General features: G+C 33.9%; 1 protein-coding gene across 1 annotated transcript in view; it reads right to left on the bottom strand.

Moving 5' to 3' along the window:
• Positions 1–15,158: 15,158 nt before the first annotated feature.
• LOC123548240 (uncharacterized) overlaps positions 15,159–22,013 on the bottom strand; it is a 71,343-nt gene continuing 64,488 nt past the window's right edge. The window contains exons 6-13 of the mRNA XM_045335406.2: positions 21,262–21,330; positions 19,371–19,528; positions 18,830–19,073; positions 18,280–18,571; positions 17,869–18,039; positions 17,258–17,663; positions 16,758–16,999; positions 15,159–16,488 (exon numbers count right to left, since the gene is read on the bottom strand). Of these exons, the coding sequence (XP_045191341.2) occupies positions 16,069–16,488; positions 16,758–16,999; positions 17,258–17,663; positions 17,869–18,039; positions 18,280–18,571; positions 18,830–19,073; positions 19,371–19,528; positions 21,262–21,330 (2,002 nt within the window). The 3' untranslated portion in view covers positions 15,159–16,068. The remainder of the gene's footprint in view (positions 16,489–16,757; positions 17,000–17,257; positions 17,664–17,868; positions 18,040–18,279; positions 18,572–18,829; positions 19,074–19,370; positions 19,529–21,261; positions 21,331–22,013) is intronic.

The following is a 22,013-nucleotide window of genomic DNA, read 5'->3' as shown; positions in this document are numbered from 1 at the left end:
TCAATGTTACTTGATTCAGGCTAGCCTTTAACATGACATTAAACAGGGTCAGTGTTACTTGATTAAGGCTAGCCTTTTACATGACATTAAACAGGCTCAGTGTTACTTGATTCAGGCTAGCATTTTACATGACATTAAACAGGGTCAGTGTTATTTTATCCAGGCTATGTTTTAATATGACCTTAATCAGGCTCAGTGTTACTTGATTCAGGTTAACTTTTTACATGACATTAAATAGGATTAGTGTTACTTGGTCAAGGCTTGGTTTTAACATGTCCTTAATCAGGCTCAGTGTTACTTGATTCAGGCTAGCCTTTTACTTGACATAAGGCAAGCTTACATAATGATCTGATTCAGATCTGCCCTTTACATGACTAGTTAGGACCAGCATATCACATAATAACTAAAATAGTCTAGCCTTTTTTTATGATGTTAATCATTGAATTTATTCAAGTTAACCACTTGATTCATACCAGTATCAGATTATAACCCTTACCCTGCTAAATTTCTATAATGAACTTGCCCATCTTTGAATTTGGACAGTGCCATTTACTGTTAAAAGGGGTGCTTGCCAAAAAGATACTGACTGAATGGCGAAAAGTGCAGATCTTGTTCAGACTGCACAGATGTGCAGGCTGATCATGATCTACACTGGTTGCAAAGGCAGAACGCATCATGTCCAACATGATTAGGGTTAATGATTCTCTTTCACTTTCTAATTTGATGAGATTATTTCTTTTTCACTCTCCAATTTCATGAGATAAGTTTTCTTTCACTTTCTTATTTGATGAAATGTCCAGTTTGATTTTACTGTCCAAGTACCAGATGAACAGACAGAATATGTTGTGTATCATTTTCTGTATTGTCAGAAGCCTGATGGGTTAAGTACAGACTTATTTTCTGAATTCTCCATTTTTGTGACAGATTAAATGATTTTTATATCTTCTGAATAGAAGTTCTTTTTACAAACTACTGTCACTTTAAAAACCCCATTTAAATATATCAGTAAAATTGGAGAAAATTATAGGTTTTCCCTGTCACTTTGTGTCATTAAATTTCAGTTACTTTTTGAGAAAATGACAATTTTAAACACTATTAAAAGAAAATGATTTTGAAAATATTTAGAAGCATCTGAGGTAGCGGAAAGGACATTGTCCAGCTTCCGACTGTAATAAAAAGTGCCCCTGACTATTCATGGCAGTAAGAAAGGAACTTTCAGGAAAATGATGACCCGGCACTTAATAATATGTATTAAATTTCTGTCAACACTTGATTTTTGGACCAAAACTTCCATTTCAAAAAGCAATAATTATGTATGACTGAGTAAGGACTTAACTTCACAATTCTGTTAGGAACTTTTGTTACGTGTTACAATTTTTTTATCAAAACTTGGTTGAAAAGTGCAGGAAAAATGAACCAGTCGGAAAACATATTTAGAATTTAAATAATAGTATTATAACTGCTGTGAAAAAAAAGAAAAAGGATTCTGGCCCTTATTTACTTTATAAAGCTTAGATCTATGTAGCTTGATGGAGCCATAAAGTTCCTTATCAAGAGCGTTATATTCCCCATTGATAGACACATTTATCTTGAAAACATCACTTCACAGGTCAGTAATATTAACAGTTGAAGAGAACAAATTAGTACTGATTGTGAAATCTGGGCCTGTATTTAGTTTAAAGTCTGAAAATTGGACTTTGAAATGCTAAATTTTCTTTTTACTTTCTCATTGTTAAGCTTTACCCTGCTAAATTTCTAAAATGGACTGGTCCATCATTTAATCCAGGCAATACCATTTATTATTTGAAGGGGTGTTCACTGAAAATTTACTGACTTCATGAATAGCAAACAGTGCAGACCATGATCGACAGCTAGCACAGACATGCAGGCTGATCTTGGCCTGCACTAGTTGTAAAGGCAAAATCAGTTGTTGCCAGCAAGCTAAAGGTTAAATTAACACAGAGAATAATGAATAATGAAACTTCACATGAATATTCATTCTGTTGCTACAGACAGTTCTGCCAAATTTCAGTAGTTTAAAAAAGCTATAAACAAACTTTGCCATGGTTGTTTTCAGACCTATTATGTTGTCAAATACAGAGGAGTATATAAGTATATTCACCAAGTCTGAAGGTAGTATTTGACTTAACCCTTACCCTGCTGCATATCTCTAATGAACTTGTCCAGCTTTCAATTTGGACAGTACCATTAACTGTTAAAAGGGGTGCTTACTAAAAAGATACTTACTGAATAGTGAACAATGCAGATCTTGATCAGACTGCAGGATGTGCAGGCTGATTATGATCGACACTGGTCACAAAGACAGAATCAATCATGTCCAGCATGCTAAGCGTTAAACAAATTTCGGTTTGTATATACACATGTAATTACATGCATCAAGGGATCTTCTGTAGGTTCAATTTGAATTTAACAAATTTTAATTTGTAATGCCTCATTTAATTCAATATGTCCTTTTTTACCCCAAGATTGTAAGTGCAATTTTTAATGTTGGTGGAAATAATTGTTGAATGAAATGGCCAGTGTAGCCAGAGTTATAAGACATTCAACATGTATTTCTTATTCAAAGAATTTTTATCACTGGCATAAATTATATGCTAAATTGAATATTGATCAGTCAGTGTCACATTAAAATATTATTTATTTCTGAAAATCACAATTTAATTTTGATAAAATGCAAAAATTTACCTGTCTATGATGTATGCGGTACATATTGTTCCCTTTGTATATTTCTCATTTTTAGAACTCTTTCTTATTTTGTGCATATTTTGCATGTCATTAAAATACAATGCAAGGCCATAACTATTTCATTTTCACACAATGTACAACCAGAGTGATAAATCTGTCACGTATGACACTGTTACCCCTCCCATACTTATTGGTATCTTTTACCCCAAACACAATACTTAAACTTTCTATCTTTCCAGAACATCAAATATGTTCATTATATTGATATTTATCAAAGATCAATTTTTTTGTCAAAAAATCATTAAAATTTTATCAGAATAAGTGTCATAGCTCTCCGCCCAGTCTCAAACAAAACATGTGTAATTTCAATCCTTTAATTATTGTGCCCATTTTGAAAAGATTTTTGAAAATTCAAATTTATTTAACCAACTTGTCCCAAACATTCTCATACAATACAAAGCAATGTTACTGCGATTTGAAATAAGGCAGGAAAATGTATTTTGAAGAAACTTTCCTTTGAAATACAATTTTTACTATAATGCAAATTAAAGTAAAAATATTATCAAAACTGTAAATTATTCTAATAATTTATGAAACACAGGAAGATCTTTAGGAAAAATCTGATGTTTTAACACTAAAAACTGCCTTGGTCTTTTCAAGGTATAAATTAACTGATTACAGATTTTATAAGGTGTCATTGTACTACACAAAACAATATAATATTTTAAGGTAGTAAAGCATAGAAAACATAGTGCAATAAAAAAACTTCTTGTCTAAAACCACAAGGCCTACTAAGAGCTTAGATGTTTGGCATACAGCATTGTATAGAGATCCTCTATCAAGATATAACGTACATATTTGAGTCAGGTGAGCGATAGGGCAATCATCGGCCCTCTTGCACATAAGTTAATAGTATTTCCTTTGTCTGTGTTTTTTTACTTACAGGAATATTATAAGGAATTTTGCATATTTTGTAAACTACAATGCAAGGCCATAAATATTTCATTTTCACACAATGTACAGCCAGAGTGATAAATATGTCACCTATGACACTGTTACCCCTCCCATACTTATTTGTATGTTTTACACCAAACACAATACTTAAATCTTCTATCTTTCTATTACATCAAATACATTAATTATATTGATATCTATCAAAGATCAAGTGTTTGTCAAAAAATCATTAAAATTTTATAAGAATAAGTGTCATAGAGTTCCTACCAACCTCTGACAAAAATGTGTACTTTCAATCCTTAGTTCTTGTGCCCATTTTGAAAATATTTTTGAAAATTCAACTTTATTTAACCATCTTATCCCAAACATCTTCATACTATAATAATGCAATGATGTAAGGCAGAAAATTTATTTTGAAGAAACTTAGAAAAGTTTTCCCTTGAACTACAGATTTTACTATCATGCAAATTGAAGTAAAAAATATTTTCAAAACTGAAAATAGATTTAATATACATAATTATATAACACAGGAAGATCTTAAGAAAATATCTGAATTTTTTTTTACACTAAAAACTGCCGTGGCCAATTTATGGAATAAACTAGTTGACATACGGCTTTTATAAAGTATCATTATTGTACATAAGTTCATGACAACAATACATATTTCAAAGTAGTTAATGACTGAGAACATTGTGCAACGATTCCTACAAAATTTCATTAATATTGTTTCTTATTTCATTTATTTTTTAGTTCCCATATGGTTCACTTGTTTTACATAGACTTACATAAGAAAAAGTTCTTGTCTAACACTGCAAGGCCTAGAGCTTAGATGTTTGGCATATATAGCATCTGTCAAAAAATGTTTAAGTCAGGTGAGCGATGTAGGGTTTTCACGGTCCTCTTGTTCATATAAATTCTCTGTAATGCAATAGTATTTCTTTTGTCAGTCTTTTTTTAGTTATAGGAATACTATTAGGTATTTTGCATATTTTGTAAAAATTCAATGCAAGGCCATATAAAATATTTCATTTTCACACAATGTACAACTTGAGTGATAAATCTGTCACCTTTGGCACTGTTGCTCTCCCATACTTATTTGTATCTTTTACACCAAACACAATACTTAAATCTTCTATCTTTCCAGTACATCAGATATGTTCATTATATTGATATCCATCAAAGATCTTTTCTTTTTTTTGTCCAAAAAATCATTAAAATTTTATCAGAATAAGTGTCATAGATCTCCTCCCAGTCTTTAATAAAACATGTGTAAATTTGATCCTTTAATTGTTCCAATTTTGTAAAGATTTGGATATGATCAGATTTTTATCTGCTATTGTTATTTGAGATCGTTCCCACCATAAAGGTAGTAAAGGAAGCATTTGTAATTTGGAGAAAACATGCAAAAATACATGAACATTTTTAAAATTTGTTCCTTTTTCAGCAGTTATTCAAATACTTATGGTATCATAAAAAGTTCTATGAAGGGGAAATAACTTTCATGGATTTCCATGTTTAGTCTGTCCATGAAATTAAATTCAAACAAACAAGCTTAATTCCCATTATTATTTTATCTTTTCAAGTTGAAACCTATAAACTCATATCCCTGTGAAATAGTATTTTTGACCAAAAATCGTGAAATTTTGTGACCATGAGATTATAGTAAATGATTCCACAATATTTGATATCAAATTATAGCATAATTACTGAAATAAAAGTAACGGCTGTCTATGATACTTTGATATTTTATTGCCTTTATGTTTCATGCCATTTGGTTGTGAAATCTCTTGTAATTCTTGGACCTCATGGTTGCATTAATCTACAGACTATATTCTGTTGTGTTTTTTTTTTTCAGTCAATCTACTGTCCCCAGAAATGCTGTATTGGCTCTTCTCGTGACAGTACAGTAGAATCCCTACTTACGACCATCCCAAAATTAAGATCACCTCACTAATAAGACCAGTTTGTTCTAAAATTCAGTGGTCTCTTGTCCAGAAATGCAACCACCCTGCTAATCCACTAATACAACCATCAATGATTTTACAGCATTACCAGAACAGCAGCCCTGTCGATGTATCCAGATCTGACACAGTTTATAGACCGTCAAGACAATTGTATGCTGTTAAATATTTCAGTTTGAATGTTGTTTTCAACAGTATTTCATTTATTTTGTGTATTCCCTGTTTTGCAGAAGTAACTGACTACTCCCCAGCTGTAGGATATATGACCTAAAGCATTACAGAGGTGCTGTGCCTGGCCTAGAGTAAGAATCTACAACTGTCTGATTAGACCATATAAGGAGCAAACAGAAAAGGGTCCTGTGCAGCTGAGAGGTAGTGAACTTCAAACCAATGGTCAATTACTTCTATTTTGTTCAAGCCCTGCAAGTGGTGTCTAATTCTTTCATGTGAGGAAGGTCAGAGGTTCTTCCCAGGTACCTGCCCTAGCATAAAGTAAAACCTGAGGATCCCTACTTGTGATGGGCAGGTAGATGACTTATGCAGATTGCATAATAATGCATTAAGGCAGTTTTGTGTATTAAATAGAAACCTTGAACAAAGGTAGCTGTCAAAATTAATTGACAGGAATTAATGAACTGTCAATATTATTTGATCACTTTCCTGTCAACTTACAAACACAGACATGCTTGGGGAATCTGAAGCCAGTGTTAAAGATTGTTATAAAAAGAAAACTATTAATCAATGTGAACTTTTGTCTCGTGCATGTAGCCAAACAAGGTCATACTGCAGTCTGGATAATATAATTTTATTTCAGTTTATCTATAAAAGACAATATTATAATGAGATGCATGCACAACATGATTGTCATCAGGTTGATAGTCAAACTTATCTTGTACAAAACCCATGATCTTTCTATGGAAGACTGGCAAAGGTCTTACATTTAGGCATAATATTGTATAAAAAGTGATGACAGGGAAACATTTATTTTTTTTCTTATTGACTGTGATATTTTGAAAGTTTGGCAAAATGTCCTCGATATTTTTTTTTTCTTGTTGACTCTGATATTTTGAAAGTTCGGCAAATGATATATGATTTTTTTCTTGTTGACTCTGATATTTTGAAAGTTTGGCAAATGATATATGATTTTTTTCTTGTTGACTCTGATATTTTGAAAGTTTGGCAAATGTTATATGATTTTTTTCTTGTTGACTCTGATATTTTGGAAGTTTGGCAAATGATACATGATTTTTTTCTTGTTGACTCTGATATTTTGAAAGTTTGGCAAAATGTTACCAATTACATCAAAGGAACAGATTTAAAAGTTTAAACACATTTACTCAGTGATTATATCATACTTTATTGAATTTAAGCATTTAGATAGTGTCACATTTTGTACCTTCTGTTAAATTTGATAATATTTCAGTAATTATTTGTACTAAGGATGATGGTATAGGAGACTTTCCCTCCAAAATTTGATTGTTGCCAGGGATGAGAAATGCCAATAAAATCATGCTCTTTAGAAGTTGGAAATTATCTGGGTATTTTATCTTAATTGGTCATAATTTATGAATTAATTTTCCATCACCTTAGGAAGCTTATGCTGCTAATATTACATAAAATAAATATTGATTGATTGATTATGATTAAAATTGAGATTTAACTGTATTCTAGCTGGTAACTACAAACTAGCGTTGTATGCATTTGAAATGGCCGGCTCAGAAACTTCTTCTTTTGACTTGTATACAATAAAATCAAACATAAAACCATATATCATAAGTTGATTTACATTGAAGCAAAAACAAAAAATACTGCCAAATTTTCTACTTTCTTTTAGGCATATAAGACAGTGTTCTTTAGTGTGAAATGATAATGTCGCAATAATACAGTGCACTACTACTATACAGCGAAAGTCTTTAACTTCTATACTTGATTTTATTTCACTGAAGAAACATTCCATTTTAATAAATAAAAACCCATGTAGTTTTAGTGTGTGTTTTTTTATTAAATTGATTTATCTATATAAGTTAAAGAAAACTAGATTTGGTGATGATTTCCTGGTAATTAGTACAATATGACCCTCATTATATGATACAATCAGACTTATCTCTGCTATCTGAAGTGTGGACAGGACAGATAGGCAATCTTAAATCCCTGTCCCTTTCTGCATAATGTGTTTACATATATAAAGAAACATCAATTCCTGATGTTAAATGCATCTTAAGTGCTGGCCCAGAGGCACAGCAACTCTTACAATGTTTTCAACTGGAGTTTCCTTGAGAAATATCCCACACAAATCTGGCACACACAACAGAACCACTTTTAATATAACACTCCGCCTTAACCCAACTCAACTATTTGATTGCCACTAGACTGGCTATATTGGTCCTGAAACTTGGCTTGAATTTGGAAATTACATTATAGCAAAGAGCTACATAAAGTTTCAGCTATATAGTTTCAATGTCAGAGCAGAATTCCTAAAATCCATTAAATATAGGTTCAGCTATATAGATTTATTACAAAGGAAAATATTGCAATGAGAATTTTTAACAGATATGAGACCTGTTCAATAAAGATGCAAAAGGCTGCACTAGCTAAATGCTTAAATTTTTCAGCCTTAATGTGTAATGCAGTAGAACCATTCCAACAGCTAGGAGATATGGCTAGAAGGGAGTCCAGTCACACTCCCGCTATGCATCAGACAGGGCACGAAAGTGTGAGTCCTGTAATGACACTTCCCTTATGAAAAACCTTCCCTATTGTCAGTGTGTGGTCAGTTTATGTCCAGTGTGTTTCCAGTCAATAATACTCTTAAATCCAGTTACTTGCCAGCCTATTTCCAGAGCTGACAATAAACTGATCCAGTGTGTTGCCACTTAATAACCATCATGTGTCCATGTGCTTGTCAGCTGATTTCCAGACCTGAAAACCAGCTGTAAAATTTAACTTCCAGTCTGCTGTCAGTTTATATACAGTTTGTGTCAGTGATGTTTGTAATGACGTTTTAAAAAATTTCATTGATTTTTCATATAAAACTATTTGAAGGAGCTAAATTATATAAGGTATCTGGAAATAAACACTGACAACAATCTGGCAACAAACTGGTATGCAATGTCAATCTGACAACACACTGGATACACAACTGACAACAAGCGGCTTTTTGGACTTTCCAGTCTGTTGTCCTTGTATTGTCAGTGCACAGCCAGTCAACGGAAATATTTTTCTGACAACACACTGCATATGCCAGTGTGTTGTCATTGTATTGTCATGTATAGTCAGTCACAACATGCCAGGCTCTCTTACATGGACAAGAGAAACACTTTAGCAAACTGGAATCATTATTTAAAGTTTTAACTAAATTCCTTTATGCAGTACAAAGTTATGAGCACTTATACATGAGTGTTTTTTTGTTTCGGGTTTTAACGCCGTTTTTCAACAGTATTTCAGTCATGTAACAGTGGGTATACATTAGTGTGGCAGATGGACTAGTTTTGTTGTTTGTTTTTGGGTTTAATGCTGTTTTTCAACAGTATTTCAGTCATGTAACAGGGGGCAGTTAACCTAACCATGTTCCTGAATTCTGTACCAGTATAAACCTGTTCTCTGTAAGTAACTGCCAACTTCCCCACATGAATCAGAGGTGGATGACTAATGATTTCAGACACAATGTCATTTATCAAATAGTCACAGAGAACATAAGCCCTGTCCTAAGATCGAACTCGCGACCCCATGTTCCGTAGATCGACGCTCTACCTACTGAGCTAAAGATTGACTAGTATCCCAATATATCGCTTACTACTCAGTGTTACTAATTTTTTTTATTTCCCCCTAGAAAATTGTCTTATTACCATTGTATTGTCATAGCATTGTCAGTGTATGGGAAGTTTGTTTCCAGTTTAGTGTCAGTATATATTTTTTTTCTATTTATCCTTATTAATGTTTAAAATATGAATTTTAATGTGACTTAAAACCTTCATTTTACTTGTGACTCAATTTTAATACAAATTCAGATTTGCAATATTTCAGTTAGCAATAATATAACATTGAAACCAAAGGAAATGGTAATCTGCAAGTTTAATTTTACAGGGTAGCGAAAATACATGACTTTTAAAATTTCTGTATCTCTTAGCAAAAATACTTGTTGCGGACAGAATCTGTGTTACAATGAAAACAAGTAACTGTAAAAATGATGAAAAAAGTACCTTTACAATGTGCCCATCAGTGCTGGAAAAACTATTGAAAACTGAAAATAGTTTTGGAGGGAAAAATGCAACACTTGGCCATTTGATAAGGTGTCTTGTAATATTTGTTCTGCTGTGAAAATTGCTAAGATGGGTATATTGCCAGTGTATTGCCATTGTGTAGCCATGTGCATTGTCAGAATCTGCTCTGAGTAAATTAATATCCAATGTACTGTCAGACAGACAGACAGCCAATCCATACAATATTGTCACTTATGTAATTTTTATCTCAATATCAAAGATAGAAGTTATTGGACATGCCCCTATGTTGTTTTTTTTTTACAAAATTATAGATTGAAACTAATTACACACTTGTTCAATGTCATGACCTGACATGTACTAAGCAGTCCCATAACTATACTTTTTTCCAAATTAAGCCCCTTTTTCCACATAGCATTTTTTGCTTAAGTTTTTGTATGCAAGCTGGTATCTCAGTACTCATTCAATTCGATTATAGAAACTGTTTTTTATTTCCAGTTTCTTGCCATTTTCCTGCCAGATTTCTTCCAGACACTGGAAACAAGCTGACAATATTGTCAGTGTGTTTACATGCTGATTGTTATGAGCCAGTTTATTGTCATATAGTTTGCAGATTATTCCCAGAAACTGGAAATAATATGGAAATAGTGTCCATATTATTTTCAGCTGAACTTTTTTTCTTGGAAGTTTGTTCCCATATAGGAGTCAGATTATTTCCAGTTACCTTTTTTTTTTGACAGACTGTTGCCAGATCATTGACAGTTACCTTGCAGCTTAATGCCAGCTTGTTTCCATATTTCATTTTCGTAAGGGTTTAACAATGGAACACGTATACTGAACTTACAGTGTGAAAAAGAAAAACAACACAACTCTTTATTTCATCTTGAATTTTTTTTTATCCTCTTTTTAAGAGAGTTAACAGTGTCAATCCACAATAGTGTAACTGGAATCTGGCAGAAAATATTTTTCTGGTAAACCGTATTTGCAAAATTTCCCATTCATTTGTCTAGTCCTCATCTCATTAGCTAACCATGTTCTTTCAATACAATAATTTAAAACTGGTGAAAACCCCGTATCTGTTTCTTATGGGATGTTTCGCTCTTACAAAAGGGTACTTTTTGGGGATGTTGACTCAGAATTTGTGGTAATTCAGAAATCCCCTACTGATGAAAAAAAAAAACAGTTTTACTTGACCTTCAAGTGACCTTGACCTTAGACCAACAACCATGGGTCATGTGCACGACACATAGTCTAATCATGGGAAACATTTCTGCATAGTACTAAACAAAGAGGGTCATGATGACCTTATATCACTTACCTATTAAACCTGGCCTTTGAATAGAGATAAACATTTTGACCAAATTTCATGAAGATAGGGTCATAAATATGGCCTCTACAGTGTTAACAAGCTTTTCCTTTGATTTGAGTGGTGACCCATTTTTAGCTCACCTGTCACAAAGTGACAAGGTGAGCTTTTGTGATCGCGCGGCGTCCATCGTCCGTGCGTAAACTTTTGCTTGTGACCACTCTAGAGGTCACAATTTTCATGGGATCTTTATGAAAGTTGGTCAGAATGTTCATCTTGATGATATCTAGGTCAAGTTCGAAACTGGGTCACGTGCCTTCAAAAACTAGGTCAGTAGGTCTAAAAATAGAAAAACCGTGTGACCTCTCTATAGGACATATATTTCACAAGATCTTCATGAAAATTAGTCAGAATGTTCACCTTGATGGTATCTAGGTCAAGTTCGAAACTGGGTCACGTGCCGTCAAAAACTAGGTCAGTAGGTCTAAAAATAGAAAAACCTTGTGACCTCTCTAGAGGCCATATATTACACAAGATCTTCATGAAAATTGGTCAGAACGTTCAACTTGATGATATCTAGGTCAAGTTCGAAAGTGAGTCACGTGCCGTCAAAAACTAGGTCAGTAGGTCTAAAAATAGAAAAACCTTGTGACCTCTCTAGAGGCCGTACTTTTCAATGGATCTTCATAAAAATTGGTCAGAATGTTCACCTGGATGATATCTAGGTCAAGTTTGATACTGGGTCATGTGCCTTCAAAAAATAGGTCAGTAGGTCAAATAATAGAAAAACCTTGTGACCTCTCTAGAGGCCATATTTTTCATGGGATCTGTATGAAAGTTGGTCTGAATGTTCATCTTGATGATATCTAGGTCAAGTTCGAAACTGAATCAACTGCGGTCAAAAACTAGGTCAGTAGGTTAAATAATAGAAAAACCTTGTGACCTCTCTAGAGGCCATATTTTTCATGGGATCTGTATGAAAGTTGGTTTGAATGTTCATCTTGATGATATCTAGGTCAAGTTCGAAACTGGGTCAACTGCGGTCTAAAACTAGGTCAGTATGTCTAAAAATAGAAAAACCTTGTGACCTCTCTAGGCGCCGTACTTTTCAATGGATCTTCATGAAAATTGATCAGAATGTTCAGCTTGATGATATCTAGGTGAGGTTCGAAACGGGGTCACATGCTGTCAAAAACTAGGTCAGTAGATCAAATAGAAAAACCGTGTGACCTCTCTAGAGGCCATATTTTTGATGGGATCTGTATGAAAGTTGGTCTGAATGTTCATCTTGATGATATCTAGGTCAAGTTCGAAACTGGGTCAACTGCAGTCAAAAACTAGGTCAGTAGGTCTAAAAATAGAAAAACCTTGTGACCCCTCTAGAGGCCATATTTTTCAATGAATCTATATGAAAATTGGTCAGAATGTTCATCTTGATGATATCTAGGTCAAGTTCGAAACTGGGTCACGTGTAGTCATAAACTAGGTCAGTAGGTCAAATAATAAAAAAACCTTGTGACCTCTCTAGAGGCCATATTTCTCATGGGATCTGTATGAAAGTTGGTCTTAGTATTCATCTTGATGATATCTAGGTCAAGTTCGAAACTGGGTCAACTGCGGTCAAAAACTAGGTCAGTAGGTCTAAAAATAGAAAAACCTTTTGACCACTTTAGAGGCCATATTTTTCAATGGATCTTCATGAAAATTTGTCTGAATTCACCTCGATGATATCTACGTAAAATTTGAAACTGGGTCACGTGTGGTCAAAACTAGGTCAGTAGGTATAAAAAAAGAAAAACCTTGTGACCTCTCTAGAGGCCATATTCTTCATGAGATCTTCATGAAAATTGGTGAGAATGTTCACCTTGATAATATCTATGTCAAGTTCAAAACTGGGTCATGTGCCTTCAAAAACTAGGTCATTAGGTCAAATAAATGAAAAACCTTGTGACCTCTCTAGAAGCCATATTTTTCAATGGATCTTCATGAAAATTGGGTCATGTGGAGAAGGTGAGCGATTCAGGACCATCATGGTCCTCTTGTTTTAACCTGGCCTAGGAATCAAGATAAACATTCCAAGTTTCAAGTAGGTCATATGGCGATTTCAAGCTTTGATGGTGGAGGAAGACCCCAGGTGCTCGTGTGCATTATTGCATCTCAAGCAGGCACCTGGGTAGAACCAGTTCCGCCCATCTGCCACGGCGGCCCCTCAAGAAGATAGTATCATAAATGTGGCCTCAATGGTGTTTACACACTTTTCCTTTGATTTGACCCGGTGACCTAGTTTTTTGACCCCATAAAAAAACTGGCAAAGGAATCATCAAGATAAACATTCTGACCAAGTTTCATGAAGATAGGGTCAAAAATACGGTCTCCAGGGTGTTAACAAGCATTTCCTTTGTTTTAACCTGGTGACCTAGTTTTTGACCTCACATGACCTAGTTTCGAACTTGGCCTAGAGATCATTTAGACAAACATTCTATGCAAGTTTGTATCAAATCAAAGCATAAACCTCTTTATGGCTGAAACAGCCTAAATAGACCATTTTGCACCTTTCAGCAATAACTATAGAACCCATGATGAATCTAGTCAGTTTTCAAAAGGAACCTAGATGTTATTGTTCAATTTGTGCGTAAGTGTGGTTAAAATCGAATGTAACATGTCGCTTCTATCGCACTCTCACAAGGTAAAAATTAAATTTTGGCTCTTTCAGGGGTCAGTCAGGGGCCGTAACTCTGTAACCTATGATTGGATCCGACAAATTCATCATGGAATCCAAGATCTACTGTTGTTAAGATATTTTGCTAGGTTGTTAAATTAAGTCTCTATATGGCTGCAAAGCCAGAATAGCTAATTTTGGCCCTATTAGGGACCATAACTCTGGAACTCATGATGGGACCTGGCTAGTTTTCAAAAGGAACCAAGATATTATGCCAACACAAATTGTGTGCAATGTTTGATAAACATTGATTGCAAAATGTGGTCTCTATCTTGTTCACAAGCCAAAATAGCAAATTTTGGCCCTTTAAGGGGCTATAACTCTGGAACCCATGATGGGATATGGCCAGTTTTTGAAAGGAACCGATATTATGCCAATACAAGTTTGATTAAAACAATTGCAAAATGTGGTCTCTATCGTGTTCACAAGAAATTGTGGATGGACGAAGGACAATCACAAAAGCTCACCTTGTCACTATATGACAGGTGAGCTAAAAGATCTTCCAATGTAATTAAAAGTAATAGTGCTGAAACAAGTTTTTACTTGACCTTCAATAGTGACCTTGACCGACAACCATGGATCATGTGCGTGACATATAGTCTAATCATGGGGAACAGTTCTGTGTAGTACTAAAAGAATCCTTCAATGCAATAAAAAGTAATGGAGCAGAAACAGTGACCTTGACCTTTAACCGACAAGCATAGATCATGTGTTGACACATTGTCTCATCATGGGGAACATTTGTGTGTAGCACTAAGATAATCCATCAATGCATATCAAAGTTATGGAGCAGATACAATTTTTACTCAACCCTCAATAGTGACCTTTACTTTTGACCTACAAGCCTTAGCCATGTACATGCATAATCTACTTATTGCCCTCTATACACATTACAAGTTTTATGAACCTAGTTTGAAATACTTTTTGAGTTATTGCAGGATCCAGATTTGTGGACGGACAAAGTCGATTACTGAAACATATTAACATAATCTGTGACAGGGATATTTGAAATCTCTTTCTAGAGCATAGTTATGAGAGCACAGTGGAACTTCTTTCACTCGAACTCCGGTGTTTGCTCACACTCAATTGTTCGATCCCGGCAAAATCCTTATATAATGTATAGTGTTTGATGGCTTGGACTACAGATAACTCTTAACAAATTTTGCTGGTCCCGTTCAGTTTTAGTGAACAAAGTTTGACTGTACTTTATTTCTATTGCTTTTGAACGCTTTTTAATTAGAGGGGCACTGGAACACTATTCCTCGAGTTGTAATCAACAAAAATACACAAGTTAGTTCTATATCATTTTATTAGGATGTATTTATCAATATAAATACCAAGTCAAGGGAGAATACATTAACATACAACGAAACAGGAAGTAAATCATGAGACAACAGATACAATAGGTAGAGTGTAAAAGATAGAAAGAAAAAAGGACGAAACACAGTTTTAAATACACAGTCAAATAAACAAAGATATTAGTACAAACATATTTTCACAAACATATTTATACAGGACAGGGAAGATAGATATGTATCAAAGAATATACTTTAAGAAATCTTTCTATTTACACTTTATACAGCTGTAAGGTTTTGTAAGGTGTTTGGATCAAAGAACATTTTTATAACTTGTTAATAAAGAACATAGCACATATACCATCTATATCTGTGGCATTATGTTAGTTATACTAGCTAATCTCATTTTTACATTTTAAAACATACATGCAGTCACTGAAAATGCTTTCACAGATTTTAAAGTCTATTCAACAGTTGATGCACAAAAACTTGTAGTTTTACATGACACAGTGTTCACATTTAACTGGTAATATAAAATCATAACAACATAACACAACTTCATCACTTAAAGAAATACTGGCACTAATGTTAAAGTCACAGCTTTGCTTCACTAGGAAGTCCAAGAAGCTCACTAAGTTCTATATGGCTCTCGGAGATCAAATTCTGTAGAGATACACTCAAGTCCTTTCAGATTTAGTCTAAATGCACTAGTTCTTCTGTAACACACTAAAATAGTCTACATTTAACGTAAAGTCTAATGAGACGCCATATTTTCTTATTAGCCAAGTCCTCTAGAATTAAATAACATTGCACATTTTACTGGCAGAAGTAAATTTCTCTAGTGTTTCCAACGAGACAGTTTGTTTGTATTGTAAGCAATGAGTGTTTGTCACATGTAAACTGTTATGCTCTATATTACAATGGCTGAAGCCGAGCTACTTGAAACATCACTCGTGCTACTGTAATAGTCCATTGTACCACGTACAGCAAATACACGCTGTTCTACCAAACTCTTCCACGCCATCTTCTGCTCAGTAGATGGCGCTCTGAAATTCAGTTTCCTTTTCCCAGAATGCCTTGAATCTTGAAGTCTTGGATTACAGTACAGTACAAAGTCAGTACTGTGTTGTCTTTGGGAATCCATGGCAGCGATATCCCGTAACATTGTAGGTTCCTGAATGACCTTGAGATAACCGTCACTTTCTTTAACAGTCTGTAAAATAAGGTCTGTGAACAAATACACATGTATTTTCATCCATTGCTGACCTTCCCTTTTAAACATTTCTCCAGAAAATATCAAATGGCGATCATCCTGGCACAGCTGGAAAACCTGAAGATGAAAAATTTAACAAAACATTAATTTTTATACAAATATGCTTGGCGATAAAATATAATTTAACCTGTAAACACTGTTGGTTAATGAAACTATAAATATCTGCTGAATTTTTGACATGTGGCTTTAAGTATTATGTGGTACACACTGTTGTTTTACAGTACTTTAAAGAACATGTTATTCAATTGGTAAACAGGCTTTAATTCATTTTATATTATCAAAACTCCCAAAAATTTCGGTCAGAAAAAGAGAGGATATTAACTTACGGGAACATTGGATGGGAACACAAGTCTATCCTGTATTTTCATCACTTCATGGTCTACTCCTTTACTCGTCTGTAACAAGTGACCTTGACCTTTAGAGGAAGCACTGCTGCAGGAAGTACTTGACGACCTTGACTTCATACTTGCTGTAAAGCTGACCTTGGAATCTCTAGAGGTCAGAGAGGTCAAACTTTCAACTCGCTCACAGCTGTAGTTGGTAATATTTGTTGAACATTCTTGTAAAACTGAAATTAAAAACAAATAATTTATATTACTGGAATGAAAATATATAATTCATTAATACAAATCATGCAAATCAATTTATTGTTCAAGTAATTCTAAATTTTATCACTGAATAAAATCAGTGGTAAGTAAAGGGAATTTTCTGCGTAGTAGCAAAAAGAAATATGAATAGAGTAGACAATTAAGAGTTATATATGGAAATTCTGGCCTACAAATCCCAAAGGTCTGATAGTACTGTATCAAAATATTGTGATGTGTACCTTCAACAAGCTCCTTCAGGCTGTTATAATCTGAGCTGTCTGTCGATGTGTTGCTGAACACCTCTTGTATCACCTTGTATAACTCTCGGACATGTTGGACTGGGCGGTATATGAATGTGCTGATACTTGGTTGATTGCCCTCCAGTGGTGGGTCACGGACAAATCTCACAAAATCTTCATTTCTACGTAATTCTGAGAGAAGTTGATTTGCTGCACTGATGCCCTTGGCATAGAGGTCATAGGCTTGGCACAACATGTGAACTTTGGACTGGTAAATAAGACCTATTGACTGGATAAAGTTGTGGTTGTCGCTAGAGCCGGAAGTGTCAGTATCGTCTTCAGATATAAAAGATGACGGTGCATTATCGTGCATCTGCTTCACATGATACTCAGATATTGTCACCAACTGAAAATCAGAACAAAAACATTCTGTAAATATTGCAGTTTCGAAAAACTAAAAAAGAACAACAGGCTATCAGATTAAGTGAGATGACAGTTAAAATATAATCAATAATTTTTTTAGTTTTTGAAGCATTTTGAACTTTTTTTTTTTTTTTTTTTTTTTTTTTTTAAATATCAAAATTCTTATACATTGTCAAACTAAGCTTTACCTTTTCAATATTTTGGAAGAGTGCTGCATGATGGGAGTGACTGAGGATACAATGACGCAGTGGGCGGGAATAACGTTGCATACCAGCATGCATCAGATCTATGAAGTCAAGTTCCAGACTCAGAAGACGATGAATAGCCTCTTGTTTACGCACTTCACAAGTTTGAACAGTCTGAAAGAAATAAACATTTATACTATTAATTTAAAAAAAAACCTGTAAGATATTTCTGTTTAATCTAGAAATCAATTTGGTTGCAAAAATTCTTGATACTTAAATGCCCATCTACAGATATCAACAAAAATTCATTTCTGAATATTAATAAAATATCAGTCTTTCAGAGATTACAAGAACAGCACAGAAGTGAACAAATTTCTTTTACATCTGAAATTAATGCTAGATCATGAAACTTACCCTATGTCCTCTGGCTAGCAATGGTAGAGGTGTACTGGTGGCAAGGGAGGCTATATGAGGGTTGATGGGGTATAGGGTCTGGTCCTCGATGGAGACCTCATTTTCCTTGTCCTCGTCATCATTCAGTGTATATATCTGTGGTACAGACTGATCTCTGTAGTTGTTATGTGTGATGTCATTTCCATAGTTACAGGTGTCTGTATTTGTGCTGGATAAAGGAGAGTTCTCCAGGTGCTCGTATGTAACTGGCCTCGGTCGGTGAAGCTCTAATACCATTGTATTACTACTGTGTCTGTGAAAATAAAAAAAAATTTAGATTAATTTATCAAATTTAACAAAAAGATTGAAGCATAACAAATTTTGTTAACAAAGCTATATAGAAAAGATTACGGAATTTTATTGTTTCAAGAAACTGCTCAAAATATTTTAAAATTGTTTCTCTGCATCATATCTAGTAACAATCTGTTTAGATTATATGAAAATCAGTAACTTATATAAGGTGGAAAAATATGGTGGAAGAGTTTGTTGAAAATTTTTCTTAGAAACTTACTTGATAAGTTTAGCTACACTTGTAGCAGTAGATCTAGACACATTCTGTTTGTTTAGTCTGATGATGATGTCTCCTGGCTGGAGACCGGCTGCCTCGGCTGGTGATGCTCCATCAACACGTCCCACACGCACAGGACAAGCCTCAATCACAGAGAAGCCAAATCCTGTCTTCCCTCGGTGTAAAGTCAGGCTCAACGATTCTGTTCCCCATACATCTTTGTTCACTGAGGGAATATGTGATTGATCTAGAATAAAAATCAGGAAAAATTACTTTCAAGTAAAGTACTACATCATTTATAACCATAAAATTGCAAAGCCTGAATAGCATTTTTCTAACATTATTTTTGGAAATTCTTGCAATCAGAAGTCTTAAATCAGGAAGAGTCTGAAAAATCCCAGATCTGATGTAGAATGCAAAGGAATTGTTGAAGGGAGAAAGGAGCCCCCTATCACGTCTTGTCAAAATAATAAATGTTTACACCAGTTTCAAATTATTTTAACTTATTCAATTTTTTTCAGCTTTTCAGGAAAAAAACACTTACTTCTGATTTTCAACTGTGGATATTGTCTGTGAGAGACCTGAAGATGCTTTTTACGTCCAACGTCTTCAGTAAGTAGGTAATACCAGCCATTCACTTCCTTCTTGGGGTTGGTCAGATGCCGGATACCAAATGACATACAGCCAAGGAACTCATTCACACTGCAAGAAATTAAATATATACATTATAATGATTTATATGAAAACTGCTTAATTTATCATATTTAAAGAAAAAGGTTTTTTTGTAGTCACTAGCCATGATTTCTCTGTATTCTGTACAGTAGTAGTGTGGCAGTTTGCTCCAAATGTTGTATACTAGTTTTTGACTTGTGGTAAATTTATTTGCAGAATTAACATAAATTGTCTGTTGTTGTTGTTTTTTTTTGCACAATACAACGCAAGAAGTTACACCATAATTTAAAAGTAAAAATACCAAGTTGCATACTTTAATCTACCTTAATCTCTAATATAAACTACCCCACCCCAGTATAATTCTCTTCAAATCACAGTACAATAATAACCCTATTCAAGAAGATAATGTTCTTAATTTTGATAAAATTACATTTCTGCCAAGTGCATAATTGCTAAATAATCCATACAGCTTAATCTAGATAACCACTTATTGCTCCCATTTCACTCTCTTAAGTTCAATTACCTCCCTTGTTGACACCGGACAAGAAATATTATCTGACACATATAATCCCTCATTAAATCACATGTATACTTGAATACCATAGAAACTAAAATGTTGTCAATAATCATGAATAATGCCAATGAAAAGTTTAAGATCTTGTGATAGACTTCTGGACTACCACCATTATCAAGTTGTAGAAAAGGGGATTTTCTTATCCTAATTCATACAGTCAATTTTCTAACAACAATACCAAACAAACAACTTCATAATCTGGCAGTTAAATAACAAATAAATAACACTGCAGTTTAAATAAATATTTTGTATGTGCTACTGAAATATGTGTCCCAAACAAACATATCAATTTGGTGATAAAATAAATCTGAGCCCCTTAAATCTGTCATTTTTAATTAAGATTTTGAATATCAGCTACCCAGAACAGAACAGAACAGAACACAATTTCTAAAACAGCCCCTCTATGTGTCTAATTAACATGAAATATTTACTGATCACTTACTGTTTTCGCTCAATAACTTTCCTAACAACCATAATGTCCAAGTGCTTCCAATTAATTTTATCTAATATCTACCTAAACCACCAAGCTTACTTATCATTAATTAGTGAAAAATCAACACAGCTCCAGTCTGCATTTATTTATAAACCTCAGATCATTAGCCAATCAGATTATCTTATCTATTACAGTCTGTCCAGTCAGAGAGCAAGAAACCCCAAACTTCACACCCATAACTCAGACATCTCTTAATCAAATTATTAATCAAGAAATCCACCTACAAACAGACAGTCAGTCTATAACTGATGCCTGTAATTGTACATGAGGTTTTAATTAGCAAGAAATCAGAGACTAATCCCCTAACTCAGTAGGGCTATATATCACTGTTTTACTACTCAAACAGTTGGTTTGCTCTTGTAAACTGTGAAAACATTACAGGTAGCTGGAGGGATATAAATGGTCATATCATCTCAAGTCATCAAATGGTCATCACAATCAGTCTGAATGTTATCAAAATCCTCCAGAACTTATCAGAGACAATTAGATCAATTGTCTGAAACACAGACGATATTATAAACTTCTTATGACTTCTGTCTACCACCATGTCCCCAAAAATCTCATTTTCCAACTGGTTTTTATCAACACTGCTTCTCAAACCATATTTTGAGCTCATATTATCTTACTATTAGTATTTTAATAGTAATGTAGATTGATATTTTATATTATTTTTAGAGATTTGTTGTAAAAACTTACCCAGCCAGAGTGTCTCTATGCCAGACAGATACCATTAATCTCTTATTGTGATCTTCTTCATTCAACTCACTGAAATATACAGCAACAATAGTTCACAATCAGGAAATACAAAATGTATGGTAAAACAGTAAGTGGAGAATGTAAGGGAAAAATAGTGTGTTTTTGCAGAAATATTAAAACACTTAATTATACTTAAAGAATTTAAGTATATAACCTTACTGTCTGAGAGCTCATTATCTTTATGGCTGTCAATCAAACATTATCATAATTAAGATGAATTGTGAATACAAATGAAAATTTATTAAATTAACATGAAAAAACAAATATATGATTTTTTTTTCTTTTTTTTTTTGTTTTGTTTTTGGCTAAGGCCAATTTCATCATGGACATGTTAGATGTCCCCTATCTGCACTCTAGGGGCAGTTTAAACAGAGATTGTTATCACCGACATGGTGAAAGGTTTCAAGGAACTCATCATCGTAAAATTAACACCACATGTTCATCTCTCAATGCATGTCATTTACATTCTAGAATTTTAATTAGACATGTACACTGCAAGGTTTCCATAATATTACTGGTTTTTAAGTTGTGATTTTATAAAAAAAAATATCCTTCGAAAGTAAACACATTAAAAAACAGTGAACAATTATAAATAGATAGTAAAATGAAAACTTTCTCCTTCAAATAACAAAATGACCTCTATTTCAGTGTCACAATCTTGACTACTGTGCACACTTTAGATGGTTTGATAA

This window comes from Mercenaria mercenaria, chromosome 15, assembly GCF_021730395.1.
Source record: "Mercenaria mercenaria strain notata chromosome 15, MADL_Memer_1, whole genome shotgun sequence".
Lineage (NCBI taxonomy): Eukaryota > Metazoa > Mollusca > Bivalvia > Venerida > Veneridae > Mercenaria > Mercenaria mercenaria.
Note: the sequence above shows the minus strand (reverse complement) of the source record. Positions and strands in the feature narration are given on the sequence as shown.